The sequence below is a fragment of the Haliotis rufescens genome, unplaced genomic scaffold (assembly GCF_023055435.1).
Source record: "Haliotis rufescens isolate VD_foot unplaced genomic scaffold, xgHalRufe1.0.p SCAF_67, whole genome shotgun sequence".
In the NCBI taxonomy this organism is placed as follows: Eukaryota; Metazoa; Mollusca; class Gastropoda; order Lepetellida; family Haliotidae; genus Haliotis; species Haliotis rufescens.
In genome coordinates, this window is record NW_025964358.1 from 1,348,789 (window position 1) to 1,371,367 (window position 22,579).

Below are 22,579 nucleotides of genomic sequence, written 5' to 3' on the forward strand. Positions count from 1 at the left end.
AACACATATTTACCAAAATATAGCCTCGTGGAATCTCACTGAATGAACTACATGTTACGTTCAAATTATAGTTTGGTCTCAGGTTAGGCTGAGGGGTAAACCCCACAGCAACAGTGACTGCATGTGCATAAACACACTACACTGATATATATATATATATGGGAATAGACACAGTCGTTATTATTGTGAACGTATGTATATGTCTCGGTTATAACACACTTGTAACAACACGTCATCTCCCGGACGTGACGTGTGTGTCACAAGAGAAGGAAGTTACCTGTCCAGGTAGGTGTGTTGTGTCTCGTCTCTCACTTTGTCCCCCTACACACAGATAAATGTTAGATATTCAGGGTGAAAACTTGCATGAGTAAGTCAAGATACTATCAGGCTGCTGAAGGTGGTGCCTATACCTTGATTCGTACTGCGTGTATCCTGAATGTTAGTGTTAGTTGACTGACACACATTCCTACTTTCGGTTTACAGCGTGGCCGGGCTTCATGTTCATAAGTAATGACCCACTTTTACTGTTAAAGTGTATAATAGAAAACCCTCGGCCGTGTCGCCTTGTTTAACAGAGGAAGGGTGTGTAACTCGCTAACACAAAACCTATCTTGAAAATATTTAGACGACAAATACCTATAGAATAGGCAGTATAAAATTAGATTATTAGCATATATTCTCTTTTAGTTGTACCACCATGTAGCCTGTTAGTTGTTGGCATACATAAAGCTGTTCCTGCAAAATCTATAGTTCAATGTTATATTTGCAAGAACCGTTACTTCCTGCAGGTTACATTGTTTGTGGTGTGTCTGTACTTATTGCATGTTATAGAAAGATTTGCAGCTGATTACAGTAATGTTCAATGTGCTTGTGTTATGTAGAGTTGTGAAAGAAACTTTCTTGAGAAGTCAGAAACATATATCTTTCGTTAACTATTCCGGAAAGATGGACCACAGGCCAAAATCGTACAGATACCTGAGTGACGACACATGTTACAGCAGTATCACGTCTATGTAAAGACGACGAATACTTGTTGGGGGTTCATGGGATTTATTCCGTCTATTCAGATCGGGGAAATGGAGATCCCACCACAATATGGCTATGGATGATAATTCCCTAAAATATAATATAATAAGGTTGAATTGGTAATATACAATTACAAGAATCTATGATTAAACAAACATATTACATTTAATGTTTACCATGAACATGAATTTCAGCATATATTATCAGAACAACAATCAGTTGATTATTTATTACACCTACAAATCCCATTTATATGATGTCATACACATCAAAATATAACAATATATACATACAACTATTAGCACATAAATACCAACCTCGTCTCAGGGATGCAGGCTCATCTCTTCAATACCAACACTATGACCTATAAGTCTATTAATGAAAAGGCACAATTAAGTAAAATGTTTTTAATATGCACACAGACATGCTTTCTCTCTCACACACACGCACGCACACGCACACGCAGAAAGACACACACGCACGCACACACAGTAATATAAACCTAACACACACACACATATATATATATATATATATATGCACTACATCAGAACATATTTACTAACACTTTCATAGAACTCTGTACATAATCATCAACTAACTCATACAAGATTTTGTGTACTAAAATCCTGTACACTATATAATTACATTTATAGCTGAAAGCTTCAAATTATTGCTAATGATAATGTATTCTAACAGGTACAGCTACTATAAACTATATAAATACTGAAAGCACCTTATAACAGTATTATAGGAGCTATTAACTCAACTAATTAACTCATGCTTAACTCAATTATTTACCTATGTCTAAAATACCTAAGTTAAAATACACACTATTTACATTCTGCTACACACATACAAAAGTTCTTGTATTCTGACACAGGTTAGACAATGAACCGTGTTTACACATGACATGTCAACACAGCTGACTTTACAATGGTCAACATTTCCATCGTTTATGTAGCAACTGAAATGATTGCTTCATAAATGCCACAATAGTCTTTCTGCTTTCATGACACTGTTACGTGTCGATTCCAAATTGAAACAAAATGTTACCCCAAACATCTGTACGTAAAAGAATTTATTGTGAAACCAACAAACAACCAGCACATGACATTCTTTCAAAAATTCTTTTGCAGAATAAACTAGGTTTACAGATCAATAAAAATTACTGTACAGTAATTACAATGGCAGTGTGCAATAGAGTGGAAGTACAATATTCAGTGACAGTATCAACTACAAATATGAGGACAGTGGTGAAAGCTTAAAGTTAAGTGATAATAATATTCACCAATACACAACAGTGGTAAAGCTTCCGAGATAAGCTGGGAATCCGGGGTGAAAAGTGATCTTCACACAACCACTGGTCTTGATGTAATGTCAGATGAAATGTCAGTAATATACAGATTATTCAGTTCATTGCAAAATAGTCAAATGGCATCAATATTCTAGACTTCTGAAATCTTTATTGATTAAAGTGATATTTTTTGGATAAAATTTTGATCAAATATCAAATACACCCAAATGCCGTTAGAACTATGAAATCTTGAGTTACATGTTCGCGAGTATTTGCATAGTTGGTTCTGAACGCCTGTGCGAATGAATATCTGTATGACTCATTCTACGCAGTAGTTTTGTTATCAATGGTAGCCTGGATACGGGGTTGTAATCCTGTAATGTGGGAGTTACCTAATATCAGCTTTCAATTCAGATCAGAGGAAAACGGGAGTAGCGACCAGGAATGCAACTGCTTTGTCGCAGTGTTCCACCTGAATGCCTTTCCCTTGCACTCTCGTCGTTTTGTTAAGGTGACCGAAGAATTATGAAGATATTTTCTATGTTTACACATATGCATACGCACTTTGCATTGTTTGCGATATGTTGGTGCATTATAGAATACAGATTTTTTCGTAAGATATATCATCCTCTCCTTAAGTTACTTAAACATTAGCCAGCTGAATTGTTTCAGCATAAGGCGCTCTAAAGAGGGTGGACGATTTCAAACAGTCGGTGCTTCAATAAACAAGGGCCAATTGAAGAAATATTTGTTTACATTCATTACTTATAGACATTTTCACATTACTATGTAAAAATGTCCTCATGTTTTCAATCATACCAAGGTGAGGACCAAAACGAATGCAAAATTTGAATATTTTCTTGAACTTGCCTGAATTACTTTGTTGAAGGTGGTTTGTGTTTCATGTAGGGAACCTTTTTAAATAGTGAAATTTGTGCAAATTGATTTTAATAATCAAATCTCCAAAATCGTAGATTTGATGTTTTCTATCAGTAAATAACAGCGCGATGTTAAATAATGAACCATTTCAGTAAATGTATTATCCAAACGTTAAACAGAAAACACCTCAATTTTCGGGGTCATCATGTCAGTTGCAGAAATACGACCATTCGTGTTCATCTAACGTGTCATGTTATTTGCAGGAAAAATTAATGACTCATAAATATTCACCAAACTAATTTCAAGTGTTTTGATTGAATATTTACGATATACGAAAAAACAAATCCTGTGTAATGATGCTAGTAGACGTTCGGAAATCAAACATGGCGCGCTTCGTCCGACCTCGGCATAACTTATTGCTATTTTAATATCAACAAAGTTAACATTGCCTTCATATATATGCCTTTGTGAAAGTTGACGATCTTCTCAATCGAAGAATGTATCATTTGTCATTTTCCGTTTAATATGACGAAAATAAAGATCGTGAATTCTGACAGCAATTATTTCAGTAAGTGCAAAGGTCACCAGATGTGATGTCACTGAAAGGAGTAGTCTGCTGATAATTTTTCGTTACAAAACAATAAACGTAAATTTTGAAATATTTCCCCTGTCACATACAGAATAAACCCAAATCACTACAAAGTATCAGTTATCACCACTAATATGAAATAACAATGTGATTTCCATTACTAGTATATAATTGGGCTATTTTTTATTCCGTTTGATCTTACATGCTCCCGTGACCGGTAACGGTGGACGATGAATTAACATGCCACGAGCAAGTTTCTTGGTATCTTTTATTTGAACTTTTGTTGATAGATTAGGAATACGATTCGATGTTACGTTGAATATGAAGGGACATGATTCATGTATTTGCGCTGTACAAGCTGATGATTTTCTTTCCACAATAATACGTATTTCCCACGCAATACGTCTGTAGATATCGTCGATCGGCAATGATCATCCCCCACAACAGGTGCGTGTAAATGGGCGTGACAAACTGTGTTTCAAAATAACATTCATGCATTGCGGAATAGGATAAGATGCATAAAATAAAATACTACGTCAGTGTTAGTTTCACATTAAGTTTGGGATAGTTAAAGGATTATTCCTTTTAAAGCAGTGTAGATTCTAGCATGATTTTAGAACAATTTCACAAAGAATTTTTAAATTTATTCCCTAAATATATAGATCGCAATGGTTGCGTTATGATGAAAGATTTGTTAAGGTTTAATTTTTTACACATGTTCACAGCTTTTAAAATTGTTAATTATATTGTCATAATTAGTAGTTATTTTTTCCACAATGGATATGTGTATGGATACTAAATATTTGTCAATGCATCAGCACAGTGTTACTGATGTAACTTTGAATTGTTATCTCTCACCTGTACATCAATAATGTGAATAAGTAATTATTTTGATGTCATATTACATTTTAGTATTCCATGAATTATAAATATGTCGATAACATCATTAACATATACATACAAAACTCATGTTGACACTACTCTTGTGTATTTAGTGGTTTGTTTCCCAACAAAACAATTCTAAAAAATGTTGTAATATGAATTTGATACATTAATTACTTGTAACAGTGATATGTCCTTGTTTAATCACAAGAACCGCCTTTGTTTGTTTAATCACAAGAACCAGGGTGACACTTCAGCTGGTGAGTTAGCCATATATTATAAGAGGATGTTATCGTTTGAAAAAGGAATAGAGCAAATACATATACATTGACAATTCTTGCATTTCTGTTCTGTTGGAAAAAAGTAGATGGAACATATCCTACCTTATTTTTTTTTTCTGGTGTCTCACCAATGACATAATGTGTAATTAGTCAAGCAGAACTTTTTAGGTTTGTTGCAGTATGCTCAGGTGTGTGACAGTGATACTCATGCATGTCCCTTAAGGAACATGAACCATGAATTGTGAAGTGTGGTCAACAGATTTTGTTCTACCAGTCAATGTGATGTTTTAGAAACATCCTTAATATTCTAAGTTGTCATTCTTGCAACAACAGACCACTCACAATATTATGTTGTTAATATTATGGCATATCTCAATATAGTTTTCCATATTTGCAGTGTTTCTTCACTTTGTTCAACTAAACAAATCGCAAGTTGGGCCACGCCCAAAAGTGTCACTGACGTTTGTCGGCGTGAAAGTCCGAAAGTTTAACAAACGAAATCATTTGCAAAATCTATGAAAACGAGATATTTTTTACAAAGATTTATACATCGGAGTCAATAAATCTAGAAAACTAAGTTAGATGTCACAAAATGATTGTAATAGTATAAGGGGATCACAATGTATGTGGAGTTGTTTGTTTACCACCGTTGCTATGATCGCAAATGTTCCATCCAATCGATTATGTAACGATTCCGATTGTTTTTGTTTATAATTAATTACACCGAAATTTGCTTTTTTTAGAAATTAAGGAACTTGAGTGTGTTTTTTCGTCAGCTTACAAACAATTATGACAAAATGTGAAAAATGATAAGATTATAAAGAAAATATCGGAATGCATGGCGCTCAACGTGAAGTGCCAAAAGTCAACAATGGCCGTTTCTGGTCGTTGTGTGCCGAGAAATTTGGCAGATACTTTTTTTCTTTTCGAGGTAAATAAACTACTGATAGTCTTGATTGTTTTCAAGCTGAGCATTTATGCATACCATACTTAACTTAAAATATACGCAAAGTGTAGTCGTTGAACAGTTATAGCGAGTTTCATTTGTGTGTGTCCTTCGACTATGCGCCTGTCGACTGGGTTAGCATTAAATACAGAATTTAAAACAGTTGTCCTCTCTAGAGTTTGTTTAAGTGGAAGTAACCCATATTATGATTATGTACAAGAAAGCATTTCTACAGTTATGCCGGTTTTTAAATATAAATATGGGCCTCAGAATCGTTGCCACCCTATTCACGTCAACCTCAGTTTAGCAAGTAGTTTTCCATGCAGTAATACAGGATAATCATAATCGTAATGTACTACAAAACAATATTTAATAGACAGCAGTGATTTATCTGAATATGTATAAAACGTTTTACCAAGTTGAACATTTTATTCCTGGGATGTGTTACCAAATAGGTAGACTTGTTCACTGGGCAACACATTAAACAATTTGGGTATTTGAATTTGGGTATGTCAGAATTTCACAAACTTCAACATAAGAAAAACTCATGATTGTTATTCAGTGTCTTTTTGTGTTACATTTTATGTACCTATTATGTACTGGATGTATACGTTTGTTTTAAGTGTTTGCTTGTCTGCAATCCAGAAACGTTTAGTTAATTTTCAGGACACTACGTTCATACCCCGTTTGTCAGATACCCCAGAGATGTTAGAGAGTGGGGTAGAAATGGCTTGTCAAGACCTGAGATTTATCTGTTGTGGCAATGGGCCAATCTCCATAGACAATTTAGAAAAATGTTTGAAGTTGGTAGGTGAAATAATTGATCATCTCAGATACAATAGGATTATATATTGTTTTATTTTTTACTCGCACAGATTTATCTATATATCTATCTTTTATCATTAGATCATGACAAAAGTTGAAGTTCTCACCTCAGCTTTTTAAAAACCGATAAAAATTCGGTTTTCTCAATTTACATGCTTTTACTAAAGTGTAAATATTGACAGATAGGGGTGGTGGGCGATATTGTTGGAATATTGCTAAAAGCAGCGTAAAGCCATAAACACTCACTCACTTTTGACAGATATATCTGAAATTGTCACAAACATTACAGGTCTGCAGAAAGTTGACGTTGTTGCATCACACAGAGGTATGCCGCGGGTATATTTTCAACTATGAACTACATGTAGCTATTGCGATGCGGCCTCGTCCACACGCGGAACGTCTACAGCTACTGGCATCCTGAAAACTGGTAGAAGTTAGCGCGCAGTGGCAAATACGTTCAACGTGTCACCATCATTGATTAGCAGGCTATGGAAAAGATACCAACAAATCCACAATGTTGACGATCGTCTCCGTTCCACCTGGAGTCAAAAGGAGGACGGGATAGATTGATACGAAACCAGGCTCTACGAAACCTAGCTAAAATTTTCAGGCTACTGGAGTTCGAGTTACGGGTCATATCCATGCTCTGTTGAAACATGATGTGTCGGCCTTTACAAATTGTCATATTGCCAACAGACTTCAACAGTGCACACAACGTCGAAACTGGGGTTATCGTCGCCGAACACGTGTCACAACTATCAACGCCATAGCTATAGACATCCGACCTATTTGGTTTGCCTGGCTGAACCTGGCAATTGGGGGACTCGTACACAGAATGCCTCGTCGAGTAAATGAATGTTTGACAAACCGTGACGGTATCACGCACTCAACTATGCAAAAACGTAAACTTTGAAAATTTTCCATCTTACATGTACATGTACCTCTATCGTCCTTCAATTCGTAGGGGGTCAAAACGTCTAATGTTATACTTCACTATCAGATTTTTCTGTCTACCTTAATGAACAGTGATGTATATCGGAGCTGCCTGGCTTAAGTTGAGTGGAGTGTTGTATAATGTCGTTGTCTGTCTTCTGGGGATAAAATTGTTGTATATAGGGGATACCTGTATTCAGTGGAATGCAGTTCTGCATATAGAAGTGGAGTTCTGTATAGGGGCTGTTTGTCTTTACTTGAGTACAGTGATGTATACCGAGGTTGGCTGTCTTCCGTGGAGGAATTTGTTGTATATCGAGGTTGCCTGTCTTCCGTGGAGTAATGTGTTGTATATCGAGGTTGCCTGTCTTCCGCGGAGTAAAGGGGGCACGGGTGGCCCAGTTTCCGCGATTCGCTGTGCAGATATGCGATATGCAGATATTCACCGAAGTGGTAAACGTCAAAGACCTGCATCACTTTGGGCTTTCCTCACACATTAAGCTGACACCCCGCGATATAACTGGAATACTGTTTAAAGCGGCGCTATACCCAACTCACTCATTTACTCACTCCGTGGAGTACAATGTTGTATGTCGAGGCAGGCTGTATTCTGTGGAGTACAGTGTTGTTTATAGGGCCTGCTTGTCTTCAAATGAGCACAGTGTTGTATATCGAGATTGTCTCTCTTCCGTGGAGTAAAGTGTTGAATATAGGGACCGACTGTCTTCACTTGAGTACAGTGTTACATATCGAGGTCGTCTGTCTTACGTGGAGTAAAGTGTTGTACATAGCGCTGCTTGTCTTCACTTGAGTACAGTGTTGTATATCGAAGTTGGCTGTCTTCCATGGAGTAGAGTGTTGTATATATGGACTGATTGTCTTCACGTGAGTACAGTGTTGTATATCGAGCTTGCCCCTCTTCCATGGAGAAAAGTTATGTATATCGAGATTGTCACTCTTCCGTGGAGAAAAGTGTTGTATATCGAGGTTGTCTGTCTTCCATTGAGTAGTGTTGTTTTTAGAGGCTACTTGTCTTCACTGAGTATATGGAGGTCTGTCTTCCGCGGAGCAGTCTTGTATAAAGACAAGAGTCCACTGGATGGAAAAGGCAAAACAGGGGTGAACATTATACAAATGGATCACCGAAATTCATTGTAAGAAACCTGATGTAATGCATTTCGAGATAGAGATGTATTTATGGATTGATGTACATATACCGCTGTAACAATGTGATAGTATATTAAATGATAGAACTTATATTATTATAAATCAACTGCATATATAATGTGCAACGCTTGAGTGGATTGTGCTTGCTTGCCCTGTCACGAGTGCCAGAGCACAATGAATAAGATGTGCATTTTCTTGCTCATTTGACGAGAAAATTGTTTCTTTATTTTTTTTTACTTCTGGTCTTGAATGATTTATCAAATTTATTAATGATTACGCCACTTGATTTACAAAAAAAGCTTTCAAGAAATACAATGGTCAAGATAGTTAAGAATTATCAAACACTACTTATTGATGTTTTTATTTCATACACTAAGCACAAATATCATGTAATGTATAGTAGCATGTATAGTCAATTATGCTTTTCATGACATGTGCTTTCATAGAAGAAATTATTTTATTTCAAAGTTTTTAAACAATATATTGTTGTACATAAAACAGGGAGTCTCAGACCAGATTGGTTTCTAAAAAATCCCACATTATTTCTCCTTCAAACATTATTTACTTAAGCAAATAATATGGTATAGTGCACGACAATATGAAAATATGTGAAATCTTTAAAATCTGTAGAAATTAAAGATCAAACAAAAAGGTATCAATATCATATGAAACCATCTTCCCGAGGAAAGAGATTTAGCTGACTATAACGTAAGTTTCAACCCTAGGCAATAATTTTGTGTCTCCTTCGTAGCGCCACCAGTCGGTTTTATAAGTTATTTCGCTTCTATGTCCCCGCTATTGACCAATCAGATTCCATCTCTCATATCACCTGCATTTTGCTTCAACAAAATGGTTCTGAAAATCGTGCAATTGACTGAAATTTGCATAGCAGCCACCATGTTCTTTATAAATCGGATGTCGATTTTGTTACACGATTTTGATTTGACTTTGCATAGACTCGTTAGTCCAGCCACAATGTAACTCCATAAATTCAGCCTAGTTCGGAATCTGAACTCTTATAGTCAGTTAACTCCTTTATCTCGGGAAGATGTATGAGACAGAAGATATCTGAAACAGCCTCTTGAAGAACGACCCTGAACCGATTATATGATAGATCATTAATAATAACATGGAGGATATTAATAGCATTACCCCGAACTTTATGAAAGATACAGCTAAAATATAGATGAAAAGGAATCTACTTCAGCCAGTCATCAAACCAAGAAAGAAGAAATGTATTAATTATATCAGTCGAATGAGACAAAATATAAACATAAATATTCAGTAAATGTAACTCCCTGTAAATACGTTAATATATGTGATGTGTATTCATGACATCTCTTTGAAAGCCAAATATAAGTTCGTAGCTGGGCAATATATTATTATTATAAAGAAAACAAGGTAGCAATTTTGGTTGTGTAGAAAATCTATGTATATTTAGGTGTGTTGTGTCTCGTCTCTCGCCTAGTACGCCACTTCAGAGATAAGCCAAAACTTGCATGTACATGTGCATATGCTTTGATGATTCCTAACAGGTACAACCTGTGTTTCATAGTGTTTCATAGACTGTGGAGCCTGTAGTTTACTATAACGTGACTACACTATTTCCCTACTTCATTTTACAAGGACGACGTTAACCACAACCCGAGACGTTGCAGCAGTTGGCTTTTGCGTTGCAGGCTGAGTGGGCTACCATTCCCAAGGATGATATTCGCATACTCGTCTCTTCAATCGGCAGGATATGTCAGGCCGCTATCGATTCCAACAGGAGACATACGCGTTATTGATGGTAGCTGACCTCCACCTTGGACTTTTCATATGTACCGAGTGTTCTCTTCACAACATTTTGGCTCAAACCCTGTTCCATATCCAGTGTCAAAACTTGCATGTATATGTCAAGACACTGTCAGGCTACTGTAGGTGTTACATATACCTCTATTTTTACAGTGAATATCCTGAATATCAGTGTTTGCTGATTGCTACCCATTCCTACTTTCGTTTTACAACGAGGCCGAGCTTCATTCAAACAAGTCATGACCCACTTTTGCTGTTATGGTGTATAATAGAAAACACTCGGCCGCGTCACCTTGTATAACAGTAGGGTATAGACAGATATGTCCTTGCTTACACTACAGCGATATTGACTGTATTTAGACGGCTAATAACTGTAGAATACACACACTGTGTAAGATAAGAGGGAGTTATTTTCTGTTATTGTGAATTATCGAATGGCGATGCTTATCATGTGTACACCCTATTGATTCTATGTTGTTGCTGAATGTACATGTACAGTGAGGATCTCTCATAGGAGGGTAGGGTAGCTGTGTGTATGCAATGAGTGGCCTTGAACGCTGCTTTAGGCTTTGTTTGTTTGTTGTTTAACGCCGAACTCAGCTATATTCTAGCTATCTGACGGCGGTGTGTCAAAAATCGAGTCTTGACCAGACAATCCAGTGATTGACACCATCAGTATCGATCCACGCAATTGGGATACGATGACATGCATCTACCAAGTCACCGAGCCTGACCACCCGACCCCGCAGTCGCAACTTACGACAAGCACAGTCGCTTCTGCTTTAGGCAGGCTGTAAACAGATGTTTATACATTAGTAAAGACAGAGTGTTGAATTATTTTGTTAAAATGAGATTGGAGATGGTGGAATGTAGTGTATATGCGGTATTGATAATACTGATGCTGCTTGTTCTGGAGTATATGTATATGGGTGTATATTGTACCTGAATATACGTGTATAGTGAGAGGTGCATGTACTGGTGCTATGCACTTTGTAGCCTTTCATGCATTAGTGGATTCTGTAAAATGAGTAGGTACTTATTGAGGAGTATATCAAGACTAAGTAAAATACACATCCACCCATTGTGATATGGCCCTTATTCATTTTGTCAGTGTAATACCTGTCTAACACAAATACCAGTAGGTGTTTGCGACATTGCCCTACATGCCGTTTTGATTCTGCGAGCATAGTGTGTAGATAAGAGAGTGGGGTAGTATGGTTTCTCGCAGCTTTCAGCAAAAGTCACCGGTAATTGGTTTCGCGCATTGTACCCATGCTGGGAATCGAACCAGTCCGGACTAGTGACTGCTCCACCTACTAGGCCACCCACCGCCCAGCGGTAGATAAGACATCTAGAAGTAATTTGTCTGTATGGACCCGCCCACTACATTTGCCCCTGTCTCTACTATTATATTGTAAACACTGTTTAGGAACAATTTTCTGAATTTATATTTAGTTTTTGCACCCGTTTCTTATTGTGCGTCAGATTCACAAGTGAACCTATGCCATAATTTAATATCTGACACTAAAACGGGTCAACAGAATCAAACCAACCATGTTTACAATGATGTTTCATGTAATGCAAAGATGGTCTCAGAAAAGCATGTTATTACCCTGTCTGGAAATGAGTGCCAAATTAAAAAAGTACCACATATTCAGGGAAACTTAAGTTGATCAACACAAACCTGGCATGTCTACACCAATGCAAATTTGGATATGTATCGCAAAGTTGGTCAGTATTGTTTTCTGTCTTTCAGAATGGACACCTTCCCCAAGTGTTCCGTCTGTCAGCAGCAGTTTACCCTGAAAGGTCCAGTCCCCTACTTACTGCCTTGTCTACACGCTGTGTGTGAGACGTGTGTGACATCTGCAGCTGGCGGTGTGATATCATGCTCTACATGCCAGAGGGAGGTCAACCTCACAGAGACAAGTCTCCAGAAGGATGCAGTGAGACAGAAGGAGATATTCCACCTGACAGTCAAACATCGTCCAACAGAGCTTCTCTGTACAAATGAAGATGATGGAAACCAGGCTGTGTGTTGGTGTGAGGAGTGTGAAGACTTCCTCTGTGAATACTGCCAGAACATGCACAGCAGCGTCAAACGTACCGGAAACCATCCCGTGCACAAGTTTGGGGATATTATTCCGCAAAATCTCGAAAATGAAACAAATTGCAGTATTCACAACCGTTATCCACTAGATTTGTTTGACAAAAGCTGCAACATGTCTATCTGTGGTCGATGTAGCAGAGGAGAGCACGCGGATCACGAGGTTGAGGATCTGGATGAGGCTGCTGAAGGTGTTAAACAGCGGATTGAACAACACGGGAAAGATCTGTCGGCGCTACTGTCTCGTCAGCAAACACACCTTCAGAGTATCAGACAAGATACAAAGTTAGCAGACAGTACACAGAACACATTGAGAGAGACAATAGGACATACGTTCCAGTCTTTAAGATCACAGCTTGACCAAAGGGAGAAGGAACTCTTGATTGATCTTGAAAGTCAGACCAGGGAACCCAAAGCAACTCTCCGTGCTCTTCAAACCTCATGTGAAGAGGATCAAGCAAAATGCACCGGGGTTTTAGATTACATCAGAAAAAGTGTTGTCTATGCTTCCAAATCGTTTCTCTTGCAACTAGAGAGTTCTGTTGAGGGGATAACTCGGACTTGCCTGGAGACTGCTGCACCTCAAACACACGATGTACCCACAGCGGCCTTCAACACCAACGGTTTGTCCAAACTGAAATCAGATATGTCTGGATTTGGTACCATCACTGCTTTGAAAGAAGAGATTATTGACACAGGTGATGGTATGTAAATAAAGACATTTCTTGTCCTTTGAGAATGATATGTGCCAAAAGTCTGCAAAACAGAATTCATGTTTTTCATGTGCTTTTCACACAGTATTATTTTCAGTTCCTACTTTTTCAAAATTTGCTTCTTCAATTTCAGATAAGCAAACACAGACTGATGATGACTATTTGGCGGACCTGGAACAGAAACACGAAATGGTATGTAAAATTAGCTAAGGATTCATATAGGAAGAAGCCCACAGTCAAGTCTTCACCATACCAATCATAATAGTGTATGCATTTTATCTGAATATTTTAGAAGCACCTTGAAGACGAAAATAGCATTCTGCAGAATCTGTCAGATTTTAAAGTGTCTGACATCAAAAGATAAAGATTCCATACAGAGTGTCAGATAGATGATATGCTGATATTGATGGAGCTGACTTGTTAGAGCGTGGCGTTTGTGTCTTCTCTCCATTCTGGTGGAGTGTCTGTTGATGCAGAGAGCAAACTGATACATGATGTTAATCCAACTGTTCTCATTGTCCACATCATCCCTCCAGCCTGGAGAGACCTGCTGGATTTCATGTACGAAATCTAGCAGCTAACGTCATTATCAGTATCAGATCAACTGACAGATAGTATCAAAACAATGTGTTGGAGGACAGTATCAGAGATGGTGGCTGGGGATACTGGACAGATCAGAGCACTACTTCCAGAACGTGAAGTTAGCTTTCTTTACTTCGTAGGCCCAAATCATGTGATGGACATAAACTCTTGATCACACAATACTTGCATCAACCTGATGTAACTGTAAGAAAGTCTTTTTGCTGCTTGATTTAAAAGTATTATTTTACAGCCTCGAACTTCTATCAAAAGGTATGTTTTACTTTTCAGGAGCTTGCAGAACTGAAATCAAATATCGCTTCAGACAAGGAAAGAATTGAATTACTACAAGCCCTAATGGACAAATTGAATGATGAAGCAAACAGCATGAACATGGTTTGTATATCATTTTGTCACACTCAATAATCACAGGCATATTGTTATATCATATTCCAACTATTGGAGAGAGAGAGAGAGAGAGAGAGAGAGAGAGAGAGAGATCGTGAGTGAGTTAGTGAGTGAGTGAGTGAGTTTGGTTTTACGCCGCTTTTAGCAATTATCCAGCAATATCACGACGGGGGACACCAGAAAATGGCTTCACACATTGTACCCAAGTCGGGAATCGAACCCGGGTCTTCAGCATGACGAGCGATCGCTTTAACCACTAGGCTACCCAACCGCCCCAGAGAGAGAGAGAGAGAGAGAGAGAGAGAGAGAGAGAGATAGAGAGAAACAGAGAGAGAGAGACAGAGAGATTCCGAAAATCACTGGTAATGACACAATGTAACAGTGTCTGCTCCAAATGAAACTTCCGCGCATTGAATACTCAATGATACCCGCAATTCTGGAAACACATGCTGTCACCTCCTACACCATGTCCACAATACAATATCGTTTGTGCACAAAGGAGGCTGACATCGGTTAATTGGTCTACACGTTTGTTTCACATTTTCAGATGACACTTTGTGTGACATCCTCCCAGTAATCCAGGATATTTGTTGGCACAACAAACAGGGATTGGTTTGCATTGAATAACACTTTAATGTGTAATCCGGGGGAAGAACTGCCAGCTATAACCTGACTGATTGACCCTTCTGTTTGTTTTGTCCAGACTTGATATCTCCAAGCTCCCTTTTTCCAATTCACGGAAAAACAACCATTTTTCCCATCAATAATGTTTTTTATTTGTTTCTTACAGTGATATACATATCCTTGATATAGATATTAATATCCCAATTGGTTTATATCTCATGACCAGCCAGTACATTTTTTTCCTTTCTAGACGCTAGCTGAGAAAGACGAAACCTGTAAGATCGCCTCAGAGACCATTGGCCGTCTACATACATCCTTGATTGGTATGTCCAGAAATATTTCTGAATACCTTTGCCAATCTCAGTTACATGTACACAACGCTTTTCTATTGAAACTAAAAGATGGGGAAAATACCTTTTACTGAAAGAAAATGTCAATTTTGTAAACTATTTGATTTAGGTGATGAGTTTCACTATCTATTTATCTGTCCACTATTTCAAAATGAGAGAAATCAGCTAATTAGAAAATCTTTTTACATTTCACCAAACATGTACAAAATGAATTTGCTTTTTAATAGTAAAACATAAGGAACACTTAGAAACTAATGTTATTTAACTCTGTCAGTATGTTTCGTAACTGAACCTTTTCTTGTATCTTTATTTACTGAAGCCACTGCTTGGTGAATCTGTTGTTATTTATTGTATATATGTATATAGTAATGTATCCTCGTTTTTTGCATCTGCGCAATGTAATCGAAAGCACAACAAATTAATGTATATCAACTTCCGGTGTTTCCGGAGTAAATATCGTCCTTATACAATCCTTATATTCTTCCTGATTACATGAAAAGAAATATTATTTCAAAAACACACTTTAATTTGTAATCGAGTGATGTATACTAGCTACAGTCATGACATCTTCGTACCACGTAGATTCTATGGTATCTTTCTCTGTTCATGTGCTATTTAAAAGTGCCAGAAATGCTATAATCAGGGAAATGTGTCGATATAATAGAATTAAAATAATGTGAGTGAAGATTCTTTACTATTTTCCCTCCATACTGTGCAAGCGAGATCATGCCTTCGTTCCAACAGCAGACATTCAACACTCAAGATTCGAGGACACGTCTGATATATATTGGGGCAGTTTGACAAGAATGCTTATTTGTTTGAAGAAAGTTAGTGATGACAACATCTTCGTATTACACCCGGAAGCAAACAAGACCAAAAATGTTTAGAAAAAGCACATCTATGGGTGTCAAGCACAAGCCCAGGCACGATTCTTTAAAGTTTCACAACTGGATTTTGTTGTTTTGTTGTCAAAATAATTCTTGCTGCTTGTGTTCAGAACGTTTAAAAATTATTCATATCAAGATCTGTTAAGGTCAAAATTTGAAAATGACAATCTGTTTGGATATTTAGCATATTCAAGTTGTTTCCCGTCGTCAATCATGCCACCTGTTAATGTGAACTTAAAGATCAGTCTCCTTTAGTGTTTACCTAGAATAAGAAAAACTTACAAAACTGCCTTATTTAATTTCAGTTTAGGTGGGTATAACAAAGGTGTCCGACATTTTACAAACGCACTTTGTTCGAGTGTCAATCAGCATTTGAAACGTACATTTTCAGTCGCTTCTAAATCTGTGTTTTTGACTAGTGACCCAAATATTGTACACGTATTTAGTAGCAGGAAAGTGCCACTGTATCTGTGTGATACACAAAGAAAAATATATAATATAAATGCCCACTGACAGAGTGTACTATCAAAGTAAGTAACCTCAGTGCTTCCATATTTTGGCACTACTTTATCATCACTTTTTCATACTATCATGACATCCGGTCTGTGGTGTGCTCCCGATAATGTTCCTGGTTTGATTCCCTGTCATGATAGCTGAAATGACGTCATGATGGCCTACATGTACCAACTATGTTTTTCGCTCGAGATAAAAAGACCCAGCAGCATGTGACACCAGTACTTCTGTAACTACTCACAGGACAATTCCACAAGCTCTGTATATGCTGTTGTTGTCTTGCAGGATTCCCTACTGACGGCTGTGTTCACCTGATGAAGACAGGTGTAGCGGACAGATGCATGGTCCTGCATTGTGAGTACCTCAATAACTCCGTTCAGGAGATATATACACACGTTTAATCTGATGAACCACTGCACCTGATGAGTAAAGACAGGTATGTACAGGATATTCCATGTGTTTAGTGAAACAAAGATGAGAGAAACATGGTATTTCATGAGACACAGGGAATATCCTATGTATTATACACTTTTTTGTGGAGATGACTACCTGAAAATGTTCTATTTCATTAAAATATAAAACCTTGAAACTTCACATGCAGGGACGTGTCAATACCTTTCGTAATTGCAACTTGAAAAGTATTTCCGCGTTCGCAAAATCTTTAAAAACCCATGCACAAAAGTAACAAATAATATTTTAAGTCAATAAAAGTCATACATTTGAATATGGCTACATACAAAATAAAGTCGAACAAAACATATTTTTTGAATCTTGGAGACCACTGTTGGAAGCGAAAAAGTACATACTGATTAAGACACAAAAATGGCGCTTTGCGAAACGAACAGTCTCGATTGACAAGTTAAATGAGAAATTTATAATTTTATAATGAAACATTTTCCAGAGAATAACAAACCACAAGAAGCGATATTAACTCCATTAATGGCCATCTGCCTTTATTTTGCCTTGTCAATGTGGAACTAAAGTGAAAAGGAAGCCAACAGGGGAGATAATTTGAGGGTAGGTAACTCCTGTAAGACAATGTTCATAGCAGTGAAATATTAAGTGTTATGTTCACTGCAAAGAAAATGTCACTTTCTCAAGTTCAGAATACGAAGTCTTTCACACTGAAGTATATAATAAAGCCCTCTCCTACAGCAATGCATATGATTTGGTTAAGTTGGTTCAAATTCGTTAAGTGTGTACCCAATACTTGCCTTGTGTCTCAGTGTCACGGAAGACTGAGTGGACGCCACTTTGAACATGTCCAGTACTTCACAAATGCGATGGCATGTCAGCTCGTGTAGGAGAAAAGCACAAAGGATAAGATATGAAGTAATTCTTTAAATCCTTAAAGTTTGGCATGAATTATCCAGTCTCGATTATCCGCTGAAACAGATTCGATTATGCCTAAACGGCGAAATATCCGTAAAAATTATATGAATGGATAACTGAAAACAGTGATGACACAAGGTGTTCGCGAAAGCATGTCCTGCCCTACCGATAGTACACGTCACTCACAAAATGGGCATAAAAAGTTTTTCTGGACACACTCGCATATCAGTACTCCTGCCATGCATTGGCGGCCTGTACACAAACCAGACAAGCGATGGACCAGACAGAGAAGCCACTGACATGACAGCGCATACTAAAAGACGGTGTCAGAGCAGACTTATTAGACTTACAAGTAGAGACATTTAAGAAAAGAAAACGTACAAGAAATATGTTTGTTTTCTTCTGGTGATACAATGTTTTTCAACATAGCAATCTCAGATCAAACAAAGTTCAACGTTGAAACAATGCCATGTGCCTGCTGGGTCATGTGACCAATCTGTGGGCATCGATTGGATGATAATGAGACACTAACGTCTTCATCTACTCGTTGAAGTACAGCCATAATCCAGTGAGTTTCAGCGCAACACCTGTCACGTGACAGGGCTTCTTGATTTTGTGACTTGTGATATACTCTCTATTATATTTCCTTAAGTATATGTTCTTTATTTCTATCATGTTATGTATACGAATATCCGCTCTAAAGAGACCAGGCTGAGCTTGACCAAATGACCTGGTGTGGCCTGGTCCGTACTGATTAGTGTTGAACAGGGTCGTTCTGCACAATGATTCCAGACAACATAGACACTGATTTAGGACATTCCTGGGGACTCTGTTCTCTTCTGTGCCGCTTCGTGTCATAACGCTGAATGTGGACCAACAAAAACTGTCGTGTGTATGCAGCTGTGCAACATTCAGGACGTCTGCTGAGTCAAGATAACATATAAAAGGGCCAGCAAAATGAAAATGTTCTCAGTGTTAATCTATCACGTACAGGCAGGCCCAATACATTGTTTTACGTTCCGCTCATGTTGTTACCATCAACACTGTTTACTGTGTCGTGCTTGTGTGAATCAGTTCGATTGCATTATTAGTTTTTTTTCTGTTTAAATCACCGACTTATTGACACTTGACAATATACACTCACAAACTTTCTTATGGTTTGTTTGTTGGTTGGTTAAAGCCGCACTCAGCAATATTCCAGTTGTATGATGGCGGTCTGTTATAGATACACTACTCGTCGCTCACATGTAAATACACAACGTATCAGATGATTATCCCAATGTTATAGAACTAGCATTGCTACACGTTGAACATGCCGTAGACAATGTGTGTGGCCCCAATCTCAAATACATGAACATCTGGGTTCAGTAATCACGATTAAGACACTGGAACTTCCACATGAACGTCCTGTCATTCTGCCTACTGACCTGTAGATGCGTTGAGACATGGACCTACCAGTCACCAAGCCTGACCACGCGATCCATGCACTCGCCTCTTGGCTGCTTGGGAAACGTACTGTGGCCCAGAATCACCATGCCGTTAATTAGAAGAAAATGCATGCCAAGTTAAGTGTAATCAGCTGTAGGATGATGCATTTACACTGATGGCCTCCCCTTGTTTGGCTCCATGGTACACCCCGTTATAACGCGCAAAGCAACGAAGTTGACGATCGAAATGACACGGTGGGATGACAGTTGCCATTTTAAGTTTGATGTAACTTCCATAGTTTGTTCAGGAAAGAAAGCCAAAAGACGAACCGGACAATTTACAGGAGAGAAAATAAGGTGAAATAGATTCCGAATATTGTAAATTGTCCAAGATGATAGATAGATACTAGTATAGAAAACATAAGACGAATAGTTATTGATTAGATATCTCACACCATGGCCGAGGCATGAATACAAAATGCAATGTGTGCTAATAAGTAAACCTAACATTATTTTGGTATCATTCCACCAATTTCCCCGATGAAGTAGGCATATACTCATTCACTCACCACCCACGCGAATAGCTGCAATACTAGTACTGGTAATTTTATAATAAGCAACAGTAAAACACTCACTCCCATGTTATGTCATGTTATTTTATGGAAAGGGTTTTGTCGATTGTATTTACAATATTTCAATCGTTTCTAACGGAAAATGCAATTTCACAACCTCTTATTACACTTATTCAATATTCCTTACCTGCATATATTATATCGGGAAACCACAGTAAATAGCTAGCGTTATTGATTTGTATTTACAGGTTTTATTTGGATAATTATGGTTTGCAACCATTGACAGAAATTATTAAAAATATTTCTTATTGATTATAATCAATAAAATAAATGATCCCGACTCCAAGGTCACTCGTGTGATCACAACTGGACATGGTACAGTTAGTTGGGTTCAATGTCCACTCTTAATACCCTCTCTGTGGTATAATAGAACTGTTTCCATGCACTGACACATGTACTATGCTTAACATCCGAGTTTCAAATAACCAACGATAGTCATAGAGTAAACTTTGATTTGCGACTATTATTTTTTAGAAATAAATACGTAATTTCATTGGTCGGTCAAAGTTCGCGAAAGGTCGTTCTGACGTGACCTGTAATGAGGATGTCCTCAGCGGTAGCGAGAACTCGTATCCGATTTTAAGAGATTGAGGTAACCTTGGCGGTTCCCTCCCATAACGTAGACCTCCAAAATGCAGCCCTCCCAAGAAGCAGTTAAAATTAGCTCACTAATTAATTGGGCCATGCTGGTCACACCTAATTAATGAATGGACTGGTCCACTTCCCCTGCTATGAGGGATTATCAATGAGCAGTAGTGGACAACAACAACATTGTCTTAAATAAAATCCTCCTTTCTTTAATCTGCTCCCGGTACATCACAAATCTTATTCAAACATTACCTTTAAACAAGTTGTGGGATTTGTGTATGAATATACCAATGTTCTCAATCACTAATACTTCCTTCTCTTGTGTATGGTATAACATACAAGTAGAGATTGCTGCAGAGCATCAATAGCTCCCCGCCATATAATGTTATGTGCAGAGGAAGGAAGTGTAAGCTATGGGAGGAGAGAATTTGTGTTAAGTACAAATTGGTTGTTATTAATGTACTTATCTTTGGAAAGCACAATAAAAGAAACAGTGTCTTTAATGTGGTCAGCACAAAGAAAACCCAGGCAAGAAAACTGGGCCTGTCAGGCAAAACTTGATGTATACCCACTATTAGTAACAATTAAAAAAATCCTATATAGATAACACAACATGCAGCAAATATCAATATTTCTGGTCAAAATGTTGGTTGGTTTAAATAAAGCAAACTTTTAAAATAGTAAACACAAAAAATGTAATGAATACACTCTAAATATACTTCAGTTCAAATGTAAAAATTCACGCAATCATTAATGGATTCCCATTTATCTAGCAGCAAGTTAGGAACATACAGTTTGGTCACGTTATCTATAAATATTGAGAATTATCTTACATATTGTAAAAACAAAGGCCATTGGTCACTTTTCTCAAAACTTCGTTTAAGTAATCACAAACTAAAAATTGAAAAAATTGTAGATATATAAAAACACCAACCCCATTTGAACAACGTCTCTGTGAAACATGTGATGTCTCAGAAGATGAACAACATTACGCACTGTCTTACATAATACAACCAAGAAAGAGAATCACAAATAATCCCCAATCATTATAAAGAATTTGGTACACTCTGTTAAAAGGAGCCGATTCTTAATAAGTTACCAACAGTTATCCAGAAACAACTTCCAAGATCTGTTAACATATCAACAATTACAAACAAATTCCTTGTACATGTATGTACTACATTACCATAGTTTTGCTCAATTCTCATATTGTTTCCATATCATTATAAAACACTTGTTTTAGAAATTAAATTCTACCTCTTTTGAATGTTGAATGTTCCTGTGTTTTTTAATTGTCGTTTATTGTGCATGTATTTTGTAGTTTGTGATTGTGCAATATTGCCACTGTTTCTTCATGGAATGTTCCGCAATACATATCTCATCTAAAACATCTTTGTTGTATAATAGTTTCTTACAGTTGTTTACGGGGACATGGTTGGCCCAGTCGCCGAAGGCGCTGCAATTCGCTATGCAGAGTTGTGTCCCTTGGGCAAGCCAGAAACCTATGCCAGTGTGTTTGAATCTCGGTTCGCCCCGATTTTGTTTTCAGCACAAAACCCTTCACTGCAAACACGAAAACGTCGTTTTTTTCCGTATATGGTCATTGGACGGAAAAACGACTAAAAATTCATTAAAATTGATTAATTGGTCATCGTCTAGAAAGTGTCCAGAAAAGGGTCGAGTTTTTCAAGCGTAAAATGGACGGAAAAACGATGCTTTTTGCTCCGCCTTGTACAACTGTTAACGGCCAATCAGATGGCGCTGGTCCCCCGACGCACGTGATGTCCAAGGCACCCTTTC

General features: G+C 37.6%; 1 protein-coding gene across 1 annotated transcript in view; it reads left to right on the top strand.

Moving 5' to 3' along the window:
- Window positions 1-255: 255 nt before the first annotated feature.
- LOC124123916 overlaps window positions 256-22,579 on the top strand; it is a 64,223-nt gene continuing 41,899 nt past the window's right edge. Inside the window, exons 1-6 of the mRNA XM_048387155.1 lie at window positions 256-285; window positions 12,376-13,430; window positions 13,573-13,631; window positions 14,310-14,414; window positions 15,301-15,373; window positions 17,086-17,154. Of these exons, the coding sequence (XP_048243112.1) occupies window positions 12,377-13,430; window positions 13,573-13,631; window positions 14,310-14,414; window positions 15,301-15,373; window positions 17,086-17,154 (1,360 nt within the window). The 5' untranslated portion in view covers window positions 256-285; window position 12,376. The remainder of the gene's footprint in view (window positions 286-12,375; window positions 13,431-13,572; window positions 13,632-14,309; window positions 14,415-15,300; window positions 15,374-17,085; window positions 17,155-22,579) is intronic.